Here is a 21,232-nt window from a genome sequence, read left to right as displayed (position 1 = left end):
GCTGCAGCTGCAGCAGCCCCAGCTTGGACCTCTGGCTTGGAAATGGCAATTCTGGCTTCTGTAACCAGCAGCTCCCAGGCTGCAGGCACGCAAGGGAAGCATTAACAGCACAAACACTGATTTTGTGAAGGACATCGCTGGGGAAGGAACTGGCCCACAATGCTTGCAGGGGAAAAATGAATCACATATCTAATGGGAGTTTAAAAATTGAATCTCAGCTTATATTCCTGCAACTCTCAGTCTAATAAAATGCAAACCAATCTGGTTTGGAGAATCACAAAAGCAGCAGATGGCTGGGGAATTTTGCTTTGAATTGGTGGGCTATGACCAGTCACGCAGCAGTTTTCTGCTTTCCCTCACACCAGCACTCCCAGAAACTCACTGGGAGGAAAATCTCGCTCCCATCTGTGCTGCCAGGCGCCCTGCTGGGCCCAGACACCGCCACTAACAAGGGCAGCCACATAAAACCCTGCTTGCCCGGGATGAATGATTCTATATCATTTTGATTAGCTAGTAAAACACCACCAATTCTTCTTTAAAGATTATCCTCACATCCCCTCTTTGTGCCTGCAAAGCTTCATGACGATTTTGCAAGACGGAATCAGTGCTGTGTACACTCTTTTGCAGTTTGGTTGAGGTGTTTCTCAGCCCGTCCCCTCCTTCCATGGTCCCTCAGCCGTCCGAAGCTCCGCGATTATGATATTGCACATGGTGACGCTGTCCCTCGTGTTTTGTCCTTGGTTTCAGACCAAAAAAACCCAAAGAGGTTGATGTGCTCATTCTGTGGCGGAGCTCCATTCTGCACTGGCTGGCTGAGGGTCAAACAAGCGGGAGAGCAGGGGGTGGGGGAGGGTTTTAGTGTCACCTCAGAAAACTTGGGTAGGTGAGAAAAGTCCCGGGGACCCTGTGGAAGGTCCCCTGGGCTCCGGGCACAGCCAGAGGTCACACAGCAAGGCTGGCGCAAGGAGTTACGCTTATTGAGTGTGATGTCTGTAAATTTTTGCTATAAATATATCCCTTTTTTATTTTAGGTCAAAGCCATTTATATTCACTCCGATATGTTCTCAGTACAAAACGGTTTGTTGACACCAACGCTAAAGGCTAAGAGACCAGAACTTAGAGATTACTTCAAAAAACAAATAGAAGAGCTATATTCAAGCATCTCCATCTGAAATAATGGGAAGAACCTTCTGAATAATGGACTTTGTAGCAATATTAGAATTATACTCAAAAGTACAGAGCCAGAATGACACAGCTGAAATGGATAAGCATCTGAATCTTACATCTGAGCCTTTCATTGTTCTAGGATTTCACCACTAACCACAATTTTCCTTTTTTTTTTCATCAGGTGTGATAAAACTTATTTTTTACTTTATGTACTCAGTAAGGTACTATTAAGAATTATGCTAAATTGCCACAAAATATACAGAAATTTCAATCTTATGACCCAGTAAATTATGGAAACTTACCTTATTAATAACTACAAACATTTCTAAATAAAATAGGGAAAATTTCAGGTATGTCTGTTGGTATTTGATTGTATATAGCCTAATACATCAGAAACAAAAATTGTGGATAAATCAATAATGTGGCCTACCTCAAACAATCAGTGATGGATGGTGAAAGTCTGTTTTCCCTGATCTGGAACTTCAAGCTGGATATTGGTTTATATATTAAGTAATAGTTTTTATATCTTCCAGGACATAAATTACATTGATTTGATTTAATCATTAATGACCTAAATAACAACCAGAATATAAATAGGAATGAATCTCCTACTATTTGTACTTAATAGACCCATTAGTATATTACATCTGACAGATTAATATTACTTTGAAATTACAAGAACAGGTTAGGAAGTGATAGGATAAAATTCCCTCTGTTTCCTTTTCATCTGCACTCAATTTCTCCATGGCACGCTGGGTTGACATGAGGGCCTCCTGCAGCACGGGACACTCATGGACATCTCAGCTACGCCAAGTGAGAAGGTTCCAGAAGCACCGCTGGCTCTGGGGTGCCTTTCTGTGGGAGTTCACGGTAACCAAGATGTTCCCAGTCCATAATTTATTATTTTACCTGCTGCTAATACTGTGTAGGACTAACCTCCCTTTCAGAAACAGTGCTAAAGAAATGGAGCACAATGTATAAGCTGTGATTCTGGATGGGGCTTAGCAAAACAAATTGATTTGGGGGAAAATTCAGCCTGAGATACGGTGTGGAAGAGGAAGGAATGTTGCTCCAAAAATCCCCCATAGGGATGGGTGAGAGGCTGTGTTGGCCATTGCTGTGGTGCCACGGTGTGGTAAAGAACTGGAGGTGGTTGCAGAAAGGCTGCTAAGAAACATCTCTACGTTCAGACGTCTGGCAGCCTCAGTTCCCACTGTTGTCGCTTCCAGTGGTCTATCTGGAATAGAGTCAGCTCTCTGGATGAAACCTTGGATTTCACAACCAGCTGCAGCCATTAGCAACAGGGTAAAATCCCGTGGGGAAGAGGAACAGACTCCAGAGCTCTCTCCTGATATAAAGCACGGTACGAAACAATGAAAACTGTAACACCAAGTTGCTTGAATACTTGGACTGTTGGTGGCTTCCTTCTGCTAAACAGGGTCTCAAATATGTACGTGTATTTTAATAGCTGCTGTTTGTTGCACTGGTGCATACCAGCATGGGGCTGTGCGTGCTAGACCTTCTTTGCTAGGCCGGTGAAAGCACACTTATTTTCCCTTTTAAACTGGAATCTACTGTAGACTTTTGAAGCTAAAAGTTTACGTTTTTAATCTGAATGATCTCTCATTTTCCCTCTGAAATTCCATTGCATGCTTCAAAATGCAAGAAATTGAATTAGTGAGTGTTACATGAAGACTGATTTATTGCAGCAATTTCAGAACAAAATGATACACAGGAAACTGTATCAGCTCACATAATCACTCTTATAAAGAACATGGTGATCTGATTTATCAAATGTGGAATGATTTGTCTGAATCCCTTTTTGCACCCGATTCCTCATTTGATTCCAGTGCAATGACTCATGTCAGTCCAACGCAAATAAGAAATATTGCTGCTGTGATCCGATGGCATCGTACATTCATTTCTCACCATCTACACAGCAACAATATCCCTGGGGAATTTGTGTCTGCCACATCTACAGAGGACAGGAGTTACTGTATAAAATCTGGCTCTTTAGGTCAAGTCAGAAAGGATTTTCGTCTCTGCAGAGTCTAGTTCATCTCCTTTTTGTATCAGCCAAAACCCAGTCATACTGTAGGCATGCTTCAAAGCAAAGAATTATTCTCAGTATAATTTCCTGTTCTAATGCTACATACTTTTAAAATATAAAAATAACTAGTCATCTAAATAAGTACAGAAAAGCTATTTTCCACTAACCTTTTTCTATCCCATGAATTTAATTTATTCTTCTGATAAGATTATTTCAGTTTACCAGATTTTCTAGATAATTAAACTTCGTATAAGTATGGAAGATCCCAATGTGAGTTTATTTATGGTTTAGACAGCTGTTATTTTTAAGTATATAATGTTGAATACTGTATCTCTATTCTTTTTTGGTATTTGATGCAAAATGTCAGATGCACTAGAGCCAAAGATATGAACACCTAAAGAATAAGAAAGAAAAAATACAACCCTCACCACACTAGGATGATACAAAATTTGGGAGAGATTGTGTTATAACACCAGAAGTGCGAATACTTTTAGAACGTGTGAAAAGCTGTATAAATAAACTAAAAGCTCTCTCTAATGCTTCCTTGTGTAATCAGATTTTCCTCTGCAGGTCACTCTCTTTCGCCGCAATCATAATAATGTTGTATGAGATTAAAACTTGAAAAGAACACATGCGTAACACATGAGCAAGGCACAAACATCCTTCTCTTCAAATTCCAGGAATGTTTGTTTTGCACTGAGATTTCTTAAACTGAAATACTTGTGACCACTGAAGAAAAATCCCCAGGGCTGTGCCAATAGCCAGTTCTTTTATTTTTTTTCCTCAATATAACCAGTTACAAAATCAAACCATAATATTAATCTTATTGAAAGAGCTGGGACTCAAGTGCTGTAGCACAAATGTCAATGCAAGTCACCCTTCTCTATAAAGAGCCCTATTCTTCTTGATGGCATCAGGGTGACAGATTTTAACTAATCACTGTCACCTGGGGCTTCATTCCACCATCAATTAATCAGCAAACCCAACAAGCCCACTGACAAGAGTGGAGCTCAGCTCGGAACCCCCCTGCAATGGCGCTGTCACTCAGTGTCCCAAAACCACAGTTTTTTTGAGCAGCCAAGTCAGACAAAGCAGTTTTGCACCTTCTCGCTCGGTCGGGCTGCAGGACAAGGTGCTGTGTTCTTCCACATTTTAGATACGGGACGTTCCTCCTGGGCCTGGTGCTACACCTGTGAAATCACTGGGACACTGCCTCCAGTGCTCATACATAAAAAACAGAATAAAATACAGTTCCAGGAGGCAAATATTGTTTACTTGTGTATTTTATACGTTTTTTTGCTCAATGTATTGCACAAGTGTAAGCAGAAACTGTACCAGGCGGTGTGAGCCCACGTTAGAAGGAAATACATGACATTATTCTGTTCTGAGCGGTACATCTGCACGATAAAACACATCAGGTGGAATGGATGGTGAGTTGTTTATGGATAAAAGTACTATTTTGCAATCTGTCATCACTGTTACAAGTACACATCAGCATCGGTAAAGTCCAGTGTCATTTTTGCCATGAATATGAAATTCTTGCATATAACAAAATAATCTGACTTAATATTCTGGAATGAAACAAATTAACTATAGGGCATTGTTTGGTTGGCTTGTGGTTTTGGTTTTTGTTTGGGTTTTTAAAAATGTTTATTTTCCTTGTGTTAAAAGCACAAACTGCTGATCTATATGTAAATAAACTGCTACAAGATGAATGTAAACTGGGAAAGAATATACTATTTTTGCATGGTAACAGATTACTTAAAGACCTCTTGATGCCTTACAGAAAATTTGGAAAAGCATTTTATTTAGAGGCAATTCTATCTGTGTGGCTTTTTTATCTTTAGCTCACTTTGGTTTTGTCTGTGGGGGAAAAATATATATATATACATATATAAGAATTAGATCTTTGTTTCTTCTTGGAGTTAACATTATTCAGTACTTTGCACATTCAATGGTTTCTGCACCACCTTTATTCCTGTTCAATGATGAAGCTGAGGCTTTGCTTTTTGGTGGAGAAATCCAAATGCTTGTATTTTCAGAGGGAAAAAGTTTTAGAACCCTGGAATTGTTCCAAAATAAAATGTTTTCTGAGGCATCTAGAGCCCCTTTAAGCCCTTCACGTCATTTCAGCTTTTTGTTATGTATTTTAGCAAAGTACAAGCAGGGAACAAATGAGGCATTTTCATAAGTGTTGCCTATTCTATTTTCAACCAAAAGTGAAGTGGTTAAAATAAAACATATGCATTTGTGTAAAAAAAAAAAAATAATAATAATCTTAAGTGTAATTAAAGATTTTTCAGTTTTGGTATATTAGCATGTACATAAAATAGTCATCTACAGGGACTTTTGTAAAGAATTAAATAGTCATGTTTCTCAAAACTGCTCATAAAGCTTTCTCTCAGACAGACATACAATAAAAGCTCTTTTATAAATCTGTTGTTACTCCAGCACTCTGTCCTCACAGCGGGTATGAAGTCGTTCAGAATGCGTGCCTGTACTAAACGTGTTGCAAAAAGAAAAATAGTTAAACATAAAATAACAACCAAAGGCATATTGGAACCTGAGATTGATTTTGGCAATCAATCATCTACAAAAAAAAAGTTGCAAAGTTCTCTGAAGATGCAGCAGTCTCTCTGTAATGGTTTCATTTTTTATTTTAACTCAATAATAATATAACCAAATGTATATGCTTGTTTAATATGAATTGACAATTGGGAATGCATAGTATTTTTTCAGACTACATGTCTAAAACAATAAAGTTTCAAAGCATTCAGTCTCTATTCCAGTTTTTGCATGCACTTGCATCTCTCTGTTCACTTTGGAATCCTGTAATGCCAAAGAACTATCTCAAATGTTTCATGTTAATGAAGCAATGAGCTTCCTCTGCTCTGTCGAGTTAAGCTGAAGCATGAAGTCCGATCAATAACAGGAATATAACTTAAACAATTTCAGCAGTAAGATATGGTAGTATAAAAATAAATTTATCAGCATATTTATTATACAAAACCAGCTAAAGGGAGCAGCGGCATCCAGCACAGCTCCAGCAAGGGCCAGCAGTAGGGGAGCAGGACCAGGCAGGACTATTTATGGGCAATGATACACTTTAATTTTGTATCAGAAGCCAGTGGCTGGTGTTTGGCTCCAGGAAACCTCGCCCATGCCACCAGTCTCCAGACGCCTTTGCCCCCGGCCTGGCCACAGCCCTGTGCCTGCAGTCACGCTGGGGACCGCTCCCCTGCACCCTCGCCAGCTCAGAACCGCCTTCAATGTTTATTTACACTCATTCAACACAAAACTCCTCAGCCTGCTCACCTGCTGACAAGGCACCAGGGCAAGCAGCTCTCCCTCTGCCTCCACAGCTACAGGAGCACTGTGTCCAGTTCTGGGCTCCCCAGTTCAAGGACAAGGAATTATTGGAGGGAGTCCAGCAGTGCGCTATGAAGATGAGTGGTCTGGACCGTCTTTCTCATGAGACTGAGGGAGCTGGGTCTGTTCAGCCTGGAGAAGAGAAGCTGAGAGGGAATGTCATCAATGACCTAATTATCTCCAGGCTAGGTGTCAAGAGGATGGACCAGACTGTTCAGTGGTGCCCAATGACAGGATGAGGGGCAACGGGCACAGGAGGTTCCATCTGAATATGAGGAGAAACTTCTTTATTTGAGGTGCCAGAGCACTGGAACAGGCTGCCCAGAGAGGTTGTGCAGTCTCCTTCTCTGGAGACATTCAAACCCACCTGGATGCGATCCTGTGTGATCTGCTCTGGTGACCTTGTGTTAGCAGGTGGGTTGGACTGGATGATCTCCGGAGGTCCCTTCTGACCCCGGCCAGCCTGTGATTCTGTGATTCCGCGCTGTCCACCCGCAGGGACCGCCCGTCGGCGCGGCAGGACGCGGTCACGGTACTTCCCCGGCCTAGCACCGGCTCTCCGTGGGGCCGCCCCTTTCCTCCCACGTAGGTCTGGGGGCACCAGGCTGCGGGGAATCCCCACCCCGGCCCCGGCCCGAGGGGGGCCGCGCTCCCCCGGCGCCCCCTGCTGCCTGCCGCGGGTGCCGCCGCGCATGCGCGCTGGGGCCAGAGGCGGTGGTCGCGTGCTCAGGGCGGGCGGGGCTGCTGAAGGGTCACCGCCCTCAGGAAGCGTGGCTCTTGTTCCCTCACGGCAGCCGTCCGTGCGGTCTCGGCTCTCGGGGCCTGCTGAGGGGCCGCGGCGCGGCATGGAGCGGCCACGGCGGCAGGGCGCTTCCCAGGACAGAAGGCAACCGCAGAAGAAGCGGCGTCCGTCGCCGCTGCCGGGCGCTGCCCCGGACAGGGCTGGGAGCCGGGCCGGTGTGTCCCGGCCATGCCGCCGGCGCCTCTTCGGGAACGCAGGGCCCCCCGGGCCGCAGCCCGGCAGTAAGCGCTTCGCCTCCCGCCGCCTGTGCTCCCGTAGCCCCGGGGTGAAGGGCCAGGCAGGGCCGGGCGGTGTCGGAGTCCCGGGAGAGGCGGCTGGGCCGGGCTGAGGGCGGGCGGCGGGAGCAGACCTGGCCTGCGCGTCCGCTCGTGAGCTGGGCTTAGTCCAGTACTTGTGTTTTCATGGCGATTTGAGGAGTGGGTGAGGTTAAGCCACCTTCCGGGGAAGGTTCGTGTCAATGGTGATCTGTTAAATGTCCTGCCATCCATCCCCAGCAGGGCAGCGTCGGGTTTCTCACCATTTGTGTCCAGCTGAGCTTGTCTGTGTGAAGTTGGGAAGCCGTTTGTTGTTCCCCATATTCCCGGTGGTGTGGAGAAAGCAGGCAGCTGATCTGGAAACAGGACCTCTGTTTTAGATGTTAGTTAGTAATAAAAAGGGGCTTTCCTTTTGTAAGGTACCTTTTTTTCCCCTTGCCCTATCTAATAATTCCTTTAGAAATGGCACAACAAAATCCCTGCCCACCTTTGAGAGGGTACTTGAAAAGTTGCTTGAAGTTGTTCCTTGAGCTTGAGTTAAGAATTCAAGACCTTAAAGAAAAAAAATGCATAGGGGAAAGTATGGGATTCAGGTAAAGGCTGACAGTAATAGTGTAACTTGCTAAAGTAAATGGGAAAGACCAGAGTGGAATGTCTTGGTCTCACACCGGTCTTGGTAATTTAAATGTAAGGCTTCAGGCTATTGCTACAGGGTATGATGAATTGAATTCTGTCTTGATCCTTTTCTGCTGGCTTGTGCTCTGGTAGGTGTTTAGTGCTTGTGTACCCAATGGGGTGCAATTTGCAGCTGATGTCTGTTTGCTCCTCATACTTACAGACTCTCTGGAGAAAGAGGAAAGGGATGAGGCCTGGGTTGAGTCTTGTTCATACATCATCCGGTCCTGAACTCCCAGGGAGTTTCAGCTGGGCTGGGACAGGGCTCTGGGCAGCACTGGGGAATGCAGGACTTCAGACCCATTCCTTCAGTGTGGGGATGGATGCGCTTTTAACCTACTGTCCCAAAAGTGTAACTCTAGAAAGTCCGGCTCCTGGCTACTGAAAATAAAGCACAAACCTAAACAACTTATAAAGTAACTGTGTCATCATGGTCTTTAGGATTATACACAATGGAAACAAGTTTATGTAGAAATTCTTAGGAGACTCTTAATAAACTCCTTTTAAAACTGATTTAGATTCCAATTACTCTGCACCCATGTAAAAGTCACTTTCAAAGTATGGCTGTGTTTGGGTTTGTTTTTTTCTTTTTAATCAACCTATTTCTTGAAGTCTCCTAATTCTTTTTGCCTTGTTGATATGCTACTTGAAAAGAGCTTAGGTAAAAATAATAAACCAATTCAGATGTTACAGTGTTTGTGGTAACAGGTTCAAAAATTATTATAGGCATGGAAAAGGGGGAACAGTTAAACGTGTGCCACTAGAAATAATAATCTAAATTCTAATATTAAAACTAAAATGACTGATCTAAATACTTATTATTTTCTAGGCCTGAAGGGAAGGTCCTGTGTCAAAAGCCTACCAAAAATTAAAGAAAATCTTGAAGTCAGCCAAGTGAACCGTTCATGCAATCAAAGGTCTGTTAAAACTCATTCAAATACACCATTATTAAAACTAGCTAAGAATTTGTATTGTTTTGTCCCTTGGAGATACGCAGCGTGAATTCTCAGGCCACTGATGTTTGTCAGACACATTTTGTATTTTTTTTGTTGCCTTCCTCTGGAGCAGTTTATCAAGCTTAGCTCTGCTCTTCCACTGCAGCAATCAAGTGGATGTCCAAGAAACAATAGACCTGGAAAAAAAAGAAGAGAAAATGGAAGAAAGCACTGTATCAGTGAAGGTGAGAATGCCTTCGTGCTCTTTATTTACTTGTAATTTATGGAAGATAAAGAAATATGAAATGATAATATCTACTTTATTAGAAAAAGAATTTCCCGTGAGGTGTGTGTGTGTGCACACATTTTTAAGCCTAAACCTGTGCTGTATTTTGGTGATATTTTCTCATGTCTTTGGCCAGAATAAAAGCTGTTGGAGCTATTGGTAGCATGGGAAAACATCAATACTAATTATCCTTAACAAGGAAAGGCTGTTACCAACTGTGTTGTATGGAAGATATCTCATTAGACTGATTGCAGAGAATTGTTCGCTTGTAGTTCAAGCACAGACCTTTGGCAAGCCACCGTTGTGCTCTTCCTCATGGTAGTACAACTGAAACAAAGTATTTTGAGATAACTGAGCAGAAGCATTGTAGGAAAGTTAATACTGCAGTGGCAAGAACATAATTCACCAGGTGTCTTGGAACCAAAATCTGCTACAGCAAAGGGCTCAAGTGATGCTGGTGTAATGCTATTTTTTTAAAAAACATTAGCTCTTATTTAGAGTCTGCCAAGTATTTACATTTCCTGCAAATGATTAATTTCATAGAATATACTATGTATGCAACACAGTCGTTTGCATTTATATAAATGGTCTAGGATTCTGAAAGTAAGCAGCATGAATTGGGCCTCTAAAAACAATAAAAATCTAAAGACAGAGCAATTCAGTATTCCACTGCAATCTCATGCATAACTTCAGTTGACATCCGTAGGCTGTCACTGGAAGTCTCATCTAGCAAAGACTGTTGGATCAAGTGATTCATTATGAATTTCAGAACTATAAGTCAGATCTCAGATTTGTTAAAGATGCATGAAAAAACCCTGCTACAAATTACAAGGTGAATAGCATGTTTAGGTGGTAGAGTGCCAGACAATAAGCTTGTGAGTATCTGCTTATGCGTGAATACATTTAATTGCGTTTCTCTGTCTACATCCAGTTTTCTCAGGTTGTTTGTGTTGGTCATTTAATTTTAGGAATCCCTGATCATCAACTTTGAAAGTAAAGAAAGTCTGAAAAATCCTGAAGTGACTTCAAGTGAGTATAATGGCGATACATTATATTATTAAATATGTTTTTTATATATTTAAAAAACTAAATGTAAAATTCATTATATAATCTTAATTATATTTCTACAAAAGTACCAGTGTGCTGTTCTTATACTGCATGATAAATAATTTGTCCTTCTGAAAACAAACCTGTGCAAGAATTACCTTATTGGAGGCTCAAGTCTTCAGGTATTTCTAGTGTGCCTTGGGCAAGGAAGGTGTCTTTTGTGAGCTTATGGTAGTATAAATTTGGCTTCAGGATGTCTTTTGTTTTTTTAACTGCATTATGAATCAGTATAAGATACTGACTTGACAATATTTAGCTCACCACAGGAATGAAACTTGGAGAGGGAAATCCTGATGGTTTGTACAAGATGATACTATTTTTCTTTTGGTGGTGCATCTGTCACACTGCCTTTTTTGTCTCTTTCTCTAGGTACAGGAATGACTCTTCCCACAGGTGTTTCAACCTTTCTCCTACAGTGTTTAGATGAAGATTCAACTGCAGACTATAACACAGGTTCTAGTGGCAGCCTGAACAGTTGCTTATCCCCTGAAACATTCAGAAATAATATTTCAGGTGAGACTTCTGGTGTTTTGAGCTTTATGTGATGTGGAAAATGTGGGGGTACTATCTACAATAGAAAGACTAGTGGCTTCTCTTGCTGCGACTTGCCTGGTCAGATCTTTGCTATCAGCCAACCTGTGTTGAACATGGGGACTGTGTATTTGACAACCCAATCCAGAGTCAATCAGGTCCTGGTGTAATTTGAATTGTTCTGTAAACTTAAAATATTTGCTGTTGGCAGAAGCTGTTTATTGGGGATGACCAACAAATCTGCATTGAGTCAAATTCCTCCCAAACTTCTCTGTGGCTGTTTGAGCCAAGACAGTGCTTTCACTTTACTTTGAAGTTCTTGTCTTGCAAATGCAATTGCTTTCAGTTTAGTTGCAAATTTAATAACTCAATGAATTTCAGTATAAAAAGCTTATATTTATACTGTATATAGTATATATATATATAGTGTATATATAGTATATATACATTTATATACTATTTATATTTCTGGACATGAGAGATATAAATACACATAAAGTAATTTTTATGCTGCAGACTCTGGCAAATATAAGAACTCTACTCTTCTGGACTCCAGCAAAGCAGTGACCATAGATAAGATACCCCGGATCTCAAGTCTTTCACCAATATCAGGTAATTCTTTTCTACAATACTTAAGAATATGTGCATAAACAAATTTCATTGTAGCGCAATGAACCTGCATGAAATAAGTAATGATCATTCAATTTAAGGCATGTCTGCGTAATGGGGAACAGCTCCCTGTGTTTGCTTGTAGTATTTTTGCTTTATAATTTAGCATACACTAAAAAATTGTCTGGTCTACTCAGCTTTTCCTTTTAAAGTTTAGCTCTTATGTTTTTTAGAACCTGTACTGGAGGATTTTCAAGACCAATATGCTAGAAGGTAATCTACCATACAGACTCTTTGCACCTAAATGTTCAGGTTTTCCTCTTTTGAATGATATGTAAAAGATAGGCCGGTATGAATAAGCATATGATCCTGCAAACGCTTCTGTTGAGTTTCAGTTACCTGTGTCCTCACTAACTTTGAAACTGGTGCATTAAGTCAGGTAAGAGTTTGCCTTATAGACTTTTGTTTTGGTCTTGCGGTTGTAGGGCAATCAGTGTAAGAAAACTCAGTGAAGGATTTTATGGAAGGGGATAGTGACTTTTATATACAAAATCTCTAAATTGCTTTTATCCAACTGCCCTTACTCTGTCAGACTTCAGTTGGTCACCGGCATCAAGACGCATGCCCTGCGTGTCAGGCCAGTGTTGCCTGTGCAGACTGTGAGGGACACTTGCTGTTAAGTCCTCCTTAAGTCTCTGGCATTCTGTGCTTGCCCAGGACCAAACTGGGTTTGGGGCAGATCATTCATGTTTGTTAGAAATCATCAGCTATTATGGAGCACTTCTTTGTTTCAGTATCTTGCCAGCTTCATAAATCTTGGGGCAAGTTGCTGCTGTTGTCAGTTTTTTCTTGTTTGGAACGTGTGTCTAGCAGGAAGCAGCACCGTGTGTGTGATTCTGCTGCAACCCTCTTGCCATCCTCCTGTTGTTAGGATGCCAGGTTTTCTGCTGACAAGTCATCTGTGCTGTGGTTTTATCACAATGAAGGGTCTTGTCACAGTTCTGCCTTCAGGTCCTGACAGAAAAATCTGAGTAACATGAGTGTTTTTCTGGGAACAGTATCCTTTCTTTTAACCCTTGTGCTGCTGTCTCCAGGCTTACATGTGGATGTTTCCATTCATAACTCCTCTATACCAATCTTGCTGTGTTACGGATCTCTATACGATTAATTCTGAATTTTCTTGTGAATCTATTTTTCCCCGCATTTTCTTCAAATATGTTCTGTCCTACTATGCTTCAGTGCTGAGTACTTTACTTCTGTAGGTCTTAAACTGGAAGTTTCTTCAGAATAAGCTGTGTGACTTGATGATAAATTATCAGAAAACTGTAAAGTGTGATGAAGTAACTCAATGACAGTATTTTTTAAAAGAGCTTTACCCCTTTTAATTCAGTCTGTGTCTTCCTAAGATTTCCTTATACGTTGGTTTTTTTGAACATTAACACTCATTCAGAATAGTGGTTGACTTTTTTTTTTCCTGCTCTCCTAGAAAGAGACCATCGAATTGCAATTACAGTTCATCATTAAATGTTTCAACTACTGTGGCAGGTAAAATATGATCTGAAGCAGTTGTACTAGCTGTGAGACAACAGAATATTCTACCCAAACTTAAATGACGATGGGATATCACAACCAGGCTTCCACCGGATCATTTTTCCCTTGGCACAGGCTAAGCTCAGTGATATCTAGAAGTGTGAATTGAAAATCTGCCTTGTAAATAAGACTTGGTTCTAATTAAGATGTTAGGAGAAAGAAAAAAAAAAAAAAAAAAAAAATCCCCCAAGCCTGTGTGTTTCCATTTAGTCACCTGTGATGCTCAATGAAAATTAGCATATCTTATTTAACTTACCCAGGAACAGAACTGTTTGTGTCACGCTCCTTACTTGAACTTCATGTCAGCTCCACCAATACTACAAGAAGTCCCTTCTCTAACTACAGTTCTGAGCTGTGACTGATGCAGTTCTGGCTGTGGCCCAGGTACCGCAGAATTTTCCTCTGCTGAATTTGGACTGTGAGAGCAGCAGAAGTTGCCACTGGCAAAACTGCTGTGATTATGCAGTCACTCTGCTCCCACAGAGTGTGTGTCTAGAGGTAAATAGCCAGGTGAACATCAGATTAATGAGCAACCTCATTTCTTCAAGGAAAGGGAGAGGATTGAAGCAGCCCTGTTGGTGGGGAGAGGGAGATGAGGAATATATTGAAGGGGGGAAGTGTGTTTTACATTGGTGGCTTTAGAATAATCCCTCTTTGAAAGCCATCCGGTAAGACATGGGTTGGAGAGTAGCTGTGGTCTTTGTCTCAAAATTAATTCATTTGTTGGAAATTTATCGCAGGAAAAAAAGTCTGTAAAATTACAGCTGCAAGAGAGAGAACTCCAGACCTAAAAACGGGTATGCGCTGTTCTTCGCCGTTAGGACCAGCAAGAAAGGTGAAAGATCCTTAATAAATCAGCCAGGTTGTAACGTAGATGACTTGCTCCTTCCTTGAGTAGGTGGAGGACTCCACCTAGAAGTGTAGTGGTTCCCTGGAAAGGGAGCCTGCAGGCAGTGGCAGAGAGGGAAGCTGTAGCTTGCCTCTAACTGACAGCAGAAGTAGTCACGGGTGCCTCTGAGCTCGCTGGTTTTCAGACTGACCGTGTTAGTGGTACTAACTCAGTTGTGTAGAGCTCGAGTATGACAGTGGGACTCTTTGTTAGTGCTTACCATACTACAGAGATTCGCTTTATAACACAACATTTAATTGTTTCACCCTTTAGCCTGACAATCGGACTGCTGAAACCAAACGGCTGAAGTGTAAGGAAAAACAAAAAAAAAGTAATAAGCTTGAAGAAGGTCAGCCTGATGCTCCAGGAAACACTTCAGCCAAATCAAAGGGGTCGATGGCAGAAGTACCGCCAGCCAAACAGACAGATGCGGCAGTGGTGAGTATTCCTGTTGTGTCCTGCTGAGTAGCAAAAGCATAAAACTGAAGTGAGAGTTTTGAATCATAACAGAGTGACAATTAAATATGAGAAGCGGTAGGAAGTGCTTTATCCCCTGCTTGCAAAGGGGACCTGAAACATGTGTTCTGTGCTGCAGTAAACTGATTCTTTGTCTTAATTTTAGAGAGCGTAAGACCAAAAAAAAAAAAGTGAATGATAGGAATTCAGTAGCTAAACCCGAAGAACTATTAGTAATTCCAACTGGAGTTGTTATAAATAGTATTGTGTGCTAGGGGAATACTGCAGGACTAATAATAAACAGCAAAGAATTGGAAACTGATACTGAATTATTCTCTATTTAGCAAACAAGTCCCACCTTGCTGATCCTGGAGGAAAATAAAGTCCTAAAAAGTCTTGATTCTGCTCAGCCTGCAGAGCAAGATGTGAGTGCCCTGATACTTTTCAAAAGTATAGCTTTTCAAAAGCTATGCTTCTGCAGCAGTGCACAACTACATGTTAAATTCAATTAGCTGCACAGTTAAACTATAACAAAAAACCTAGGTAACTGGTTTGTATTTTTACAGTATCTTCTAATGGAAAAACAGCACCCCCTACCCTTAATTGGGCCATATGTAAATTTGGAATAAATTTTTCCTGCATCTCTGAGCTCAGAAAAAGAAATTATTCGTCAAAGTCCAGAATAAAAGAATATTTTTCAGCTTCTAATTTTATTGCATTCTTTAAATCCAGTTTTAGTATGCTAATATGTAATGTACTATATATTTAAGCCTTGCAGTATTACAAACAGCTGGAGAGAATGTTTAAGCTTTGAACCTTTCTATCACCCGATTCAATAGCATGTTAAATATACACAGGTAGTCTTAAATCTTTTCTAGTGACATCCTTTGAAATCTGCATGCCATCTCAAATTTCCCTAGAAGAGTATTTCATCAATGGAAATGAAATGTCAATAATCTTTTCAGCCTCTGTGTGGCAAACGAGAAATCTGCTGCATTGTCAGAACTTCACCGTGCCGGAGGCCTCCCAGCCCTCACCAAACTCCAGTTAACACAAAAGCGTTCAGCCCTCCCGAAGGAGTGCCCGAAGGTAATTGAATATAGAATGGGTTCATTCTGCAGATGGGAATTGGCTATTTCAGTGTTTAAAGGTTTGGTGGGTTTTTTTTTTAAGTCTGAATATTTGGAAGAATCATAAGGCTAAAGAGTAAAACACACTGAAAACTTCCAATTTCTGACTTAACAGTGTTCTCGTGCAACAGAACTTCACGAACAAACTACATGATCGTTTTCTCCTCCAAGGATCTTCAGCATAGAAATTAACACAATCCAGCTATTTCATAGGCTAGATCACTGAGACCAGGAGGTGCTACCACATAACTCTGGGAATGTCTGGCCCTCTTTGAAGCTACTCCTAAATACAGTTTTGAGCTTTACTGCTGGTATGGAGACTCCCTAGAAAAGACAGCAGCTTGTTTAGTAAATTGTTATCCTGTGCCTTATTTCTAGGGTGAATATGTCTTCAGCTTTTGGCCATGGATGTGTTTTGTATCTTGCTCAGCTAAACTGAGCTCTTTAGCATCCAGTATTTTTTCACTCTGAAAGTAGTTCAAGTATTAGGGTATGTTTTTCTCTAAAGACTATCAGTTTCTTTCTAAAGGTTTCTGTTCTTTTCTCCTTTCCCCTTAACATAGGGGAAGCTCCTTACTTCACTTCCTAAATTTTGTTAAACAAAAATGAGAACTGTGTACAACACTATCCTGTCACTGCCACAGAGGTGAAGTCTCCTCCCTTTCCCATCTCTCTTGAAGTTTCTCAGCGTGCCACTGGATGGCATATGTCTTCCTACATTTAATGGAGTTCTTTACAGACAAAGTCTGCACGTTTTTTGCAAGTTGCATTTTTCATTTATGCTGTTTTAATTTAATACAGAGATACTGTATAAGCTTTCGCTTTCAAAAATACCAGATATACACATTTTCAAGGGAATTGCAGTTTCTTTGGTCCAGCTACTCTCCTACGTTATTATAGATGGAGTTACATAGAGCATCTAGAATGCAAGGAAGTGCTTTTAAGTGTGTATGTGTTAATTAATGACAGTCATGTGATGCTTCTGTACAGAATAAAGAACAAGGATGACAAGGATATTAAGTTATGTGCTCAAGAGAACTGTGGTAGTGCAGAACATAGGTTGTACTTGATAGCAAGTGGATCTCTGAAATCAGCAAGTGGTGGTGTCAGAGCACAAGTTTCATTTTGTTACTACTTTTCTAGAGGAGCCTGGGAATCGGGAATTTGACTGCCTATAGGTGCTGGGGTGGGTTTTTGTGCTGAGTGTTTTCCTCTCTGCTCATGGAGTCTTTCAGGTGATGCTCCTTGTCATTAGGAGTGTAAACACACAAAACTATTGTTCTCTTCTCACTGGCAGTTGACCTACAAGATTCAGATTCCTCCAAACACATGATAGCACAGGTATCTATTGAACATCTAAACAGCTTGTCAGATCAAGGAGCTTTCTCTTACACTTAAGAATGTGCCACTTTACTGATGGTATTTAACATATCACTTCTTTCCACAGATATTATTACAAGTACGAAAAATTGGATCTGCTGTAAACACAGATGAAATTTATGGATTTCAGCAAGAGATTTCAGCAGAAGAAATAACTGTCTTGATACAGAAGAAATAACTGTCTTGATACTGTGGCAGGGAAGTGAAACAGAAATACTAACCAGTAATTAATGGCTGTACCTCTTTGGCATATACATTGTTGGAAATTTAGTATGATGCATTGCAGTAAGCTTGCAAATACTTTACTCAAGCGCTTAATATTAAATTATTTTGTACAAGCAACTAGATCTTATTGTGGGTATTTCTCTGTAAGGACTCCGTAAAGATGATTCTTCATTCAGCTTAAAAAAAAAAGTGTGACTTGAGAACAGCAGACCAAATTGCATTAATGGAAATATTTTTGGCTCTTGCTGTGCCAAGATTTCTAGGTTTCTCTAGTAGTGTTAGTATCTAAAGATGTGACCCCTACTAGAGTTAAGAAGTGTTAATACAGTTTATAAGGGCAACTACAAGTTCTGAAAATGGGTATGTAAAGCATCCACGTACTCTTGGCGACTCAAAAAATCAATAGTACACCACCATTAAACTCCCTGAACGCTTAGGTCTGCAGAACTTTGGAGGCACAGGACTCTGTGTGTTCTGCTGTAAATTGATTTCTAAACACGAATATGGGTCGTCTTCACCCTCCTGTCACTGCAAGGTGGCTTTTTGTGATCAGCACTGTCGCCATTCTAGACACATTCACTACCCAGCCACTGTTAGCTCGGAGTCCTTCCCATTTTGTCTTGGTTTTGTAATATCACTGATCTCACTCAGTTTCTTCTAGCGGCTTCGGACTTGCACAGAGGAAGTAGGTACCTTACGTGAATATAGGGTTAGAAAGAATCCTATTGTAGCTGAACTGTCTAAAGAGCTTGATAGTGGTGGTCTGGATATTCAGGTTCCTGCTTACACTACCTGGCACAGAGGTTAGATTCCCAGTGCTTCCTGTGCAGCTTGTGGATTGTTAATCCATAAAGGTTGTTCTTCAGCAGTGTGCCAAACGCCTCAGAAAACACTGACAAGTACAGAGGTTTTTCTCCACTTGAATTTACTGCAGGCTAAAGTAATTTGGATCCTTGCAGTGTTCTCACTACAGCACCCCTTGCTCAGACTCTTTTTGTAGACAGAATGGGAGTTTTTCAACGGTTTTAAAATGGCACTGTGGCTTTCCAAACCACTTGAAGTCTGAGTTTGTTTCTCAGTATTACCACCCAGAATGTTTATGCCCTGGAAAATAGTTCCGTATTTCCCAAAAGTGCATGTCAAGAAGACTTAGAAAATTCTCAACTGTAATTAGTTTCACAGGTGTTTTCAAATGTAGTTAAAGCTCAGACCCTGAGCCTTTTCCCTTTGCTCTGGGGTAGAAGGAATTGTAAATGCACGCAGCTGGATTAGTTTATGAACAAGTATTGTATAAACATAGAATATGGCTCAAGGTTGAAAATGATGCTGTTATTTTTCCTTTAAGCATTAGTAGAATGAAGTCTGCCAATAACTCCTTGGAGTCCTCTTGGGTATGCTTCTAATTATCAATATCCTTGCCAATTATCCAAGCCACTGGTAATTATGCGATCTAGAGCCCCTAGGAGATAGAGGTGAGCTCTTTGATGTGCTTTAAGCAAAACTGAAATTTCTGCATCGAGTAAGGTATGGTTGTTCAAGTATGGGATGGTTCAGAATAAAAGAGGTGTTTATCGTAAGGATATTTTAAGAGTCTTAGGAAACAACACTTATTTTGCCTCAAACCATTTTGTAGCTTCTATACAAGAGGCAGACTAATACTGACAAACTAACTGGAGAGTACAAGAGAAGAAAATATGGCATGTAACTCTGGAGTTGGCTGTAGTAGCCTGAATATTGCTGAGTTTTGTGTTTTTCTTGATGCGATGAGGCGATATAGGATGACAGAAGTATCATGAACCACAATCTCTCTTGTCTTTCCCTTCAGTGATGAAAGCGCTGCTTCTTATTTTCATCTTTTGTCTGACTCTTGGAGAAAGTGTAATTAATTACCAGGCAAGCTCTCTGCCCCAGGGAAGGAAATTTTATTCATTTGGAGGCTGTAACAATATCTACTCTTGTTCTGTGTTTCTCAAAGGGAAGGCATTTTCCCATGTTTTGGTGTTAAACTGAAGAATGACTACATAACATTGCATTCAAAGTGGAAATGGGCTCTTCCATATTAGTGGATAAAGGTTATGGGTCACAGCCGGTTAACGGATCAGACAGAAGGGCTGATTTGTGCAGTGATTCAAGAGATAAATCTGTTCCCTGTCACAGGGCTGCTCTGTCACAGCCCAGACATGAGGAAGTTGCAATGGCTTGAATGGAATCTCTTATAGCGAGTCAGTCTGTGCAAGAGCTGTGATAAGACGTTATCGTTAGGAATTGTGCATGGTAGGCGCATGTTTAGTAAATGTATTATACATAAATCTGTAAGAGGTTTTTCATTAACACTGTTCAGTTCTTTTTGTTATCTGAAGTCTACTCCTAGGAACCTTTGGCTTGAAGTGCTTGGAGACGATGAAAGATGTTTCTTGCACCAGAGTGCTGTAGGTGTATGTATACCAGCTGTTACACGCAAATGGTTCTGCTTTAGTTACAGAAAGGACAGGTTTGGAGCCCAAGACAAGGCATACTGAATGGACACATAAGTTGGAATTCAGATTCTCTGTGTAGGTACAAAGATTTACCCACAGGGAGGTTTTTCCAAGAAAATGCATGATTAAACTTGTATTTATCCATTTTTTTTTCTCTGACTATCCATCCTCCACTCCCCTGATTAAGGTATGTCAGTCAGGCCTAGCAGAATCACTTGCTATTAATTTATGGGTTTTGGAACCGGTTGATATTTACTTTTCAAGAGACTCCGGCAGCTTGCATTGTACTGTATTTGAGATTAGCTAAATCTGCAGTGCTGTAAATTGTGAACTTGTATATCCTGGCCATTTTTTTTCATAGTGTTCCCTGAGGACTTTTTATTTTGCAGAGAATTTACATGCCTGTCTTGAAGCTAGGAAGCTTTCACAGGGTGAAAAGATGTAAAGGTTTGTCATCTGTAAATGTATGGCAGGCAGGTGTATCTTCCATACAGAACAAGAGGAAAACGGTGCATCTAAACATTAATTCCGATTTTCTATTAGAATTATCTTCAGCTCCTAGTAAGCTAATAACAAAGTTCCTATAGACTGCTGATTGGGAGGAACCATTATATTGATACGTTACAGCTGCCCTAAGTTATGCCTTTCTAAAACAATCTGTTTAATTTAATCTTACATCATACACTGTTTTAGTTTAATTCCATTTTCTAGGGAAAGCAGATGAGTCAGTTTTGTCAGTTCCTAATTAAACTTCTAGGACTGTTGTCTCTGAACAGGGAGACATTGAAGGAGATTGTTAAATGTTACGAGTGTTTCCATCTCATGTAAATATTTACTAATAAAGAGTTTTGAAAAATGCAAAGCTTTTTTTTTTATTTTATAAAGTCTACCACACTTTTTTCTTGCTTATGTTTGTTGTGGATTCACCTGCTGGGTGTTATGTGTAGCACAAGTGTGATGGAGCGGCTGAGGGACCTGGGGGTTCAGCTGGAGAACAGGAGCTGAGGGGAGACCTTCTGATCTCTGAACTGCCTGAAAGGAGCTTGGAGCCAGGGGGGGTTGTACAAGGGGAGGTTCAGATGGGACATTGGGAAAAATTTCGTCCTGGAAGGGATTGGGATTGTTGGGCACTGAACAGGCTGCCCAGGGCGGTGGTGGAGTCACCATCCCTGGAGGGGTTGAACAGACATACAGATGAGGTGCTTTGGGACATGGTTCAGTGCCAGGGTTAGGTTATGGTTGGACTTGATGATCTTGGGTATCTCTTCCAAACAAAATGATTGCATGATTATGTTAATGT

The 21,232-nt window shown here is 41.0% G+C and overlaps 2 protein-coding genes across 10 annotated transcripts in view; both read left to right on the top strand.

Annotated features, from left to right (window-relative positions):
• ACSL6 (acyl-CoA synthetase long chain family member 6) overlaps positions 1–3,754 on the top strand; it is a 57,128-nt gene extending 53,374 nt beyond the window's left edge. For all 9 annotated transcript variants that reach the window (XM_021289098.2, XM_021289096.2, XM_021289097.2 and 6 more), the window contains one exon: positions 1,032–3,754. In XM_021289098.2, the coding sequence (XP_021144773.2) occupies positions 1,032–1,172 (141 nt within the window). In that variant the 3' untranslated portion in view covers positions 1,173–3,754. The remainder of the gene's footprint in view (positions 1–1,031) is intronic.
• A 3,509-nt stretch (positions 3,755–7,263) lies between these two features.
• MEIKIN (meiotic kinetochore factor) lies at positions 7,264–20,794 on the top strand. The gene is made up of 12 exons (XM_021288882.2): positions 7,264–7,609; positions 9,147–9,234; positions 9,419–9,497; positions 10,507–10,567; positions 11,015–11,158; positions 11,693–11,788; positions 12,019–12,058; positions 13,272–13,330; positions 14,116–14,210; positions 14,538–14,702; positions 15,686–15,809; positions 17,298–20,794. Exons 1-12 carry the CDS (start codon positions 7,279–7,281, stop codon positions 17,342–17,344), a joined length of 1,329 nt encoding a protein of 442 aa, XP_021144557.2. The 5' UTR covers positions 7,264–7,278; the 3' UTR covers positions 17,345–20,794.
• Positions 20,795–21,232: the final 438 nt, after the last annotated feature.

Source organism: Columba livia, chromosome 14, assembly GCF_036013475.1.
Source record: "Columba livia isolate bColLiv1 breed racing homer chromosome 14, bColLiv1.pat.W.v2, whole genome shotgun sequence".
In the NCBI taxonomy this organism is placed as follows: domain Eukaryota; kingdom Metazoa; phylum Chordata; class Aves; order Columbiformes; family Columbidae; genus Columba; species Columba livia.
Note: the sequence above shows the minus strand (reverse complement) of the source record. Positions and strands in the feature narration are given on the sequence as shown.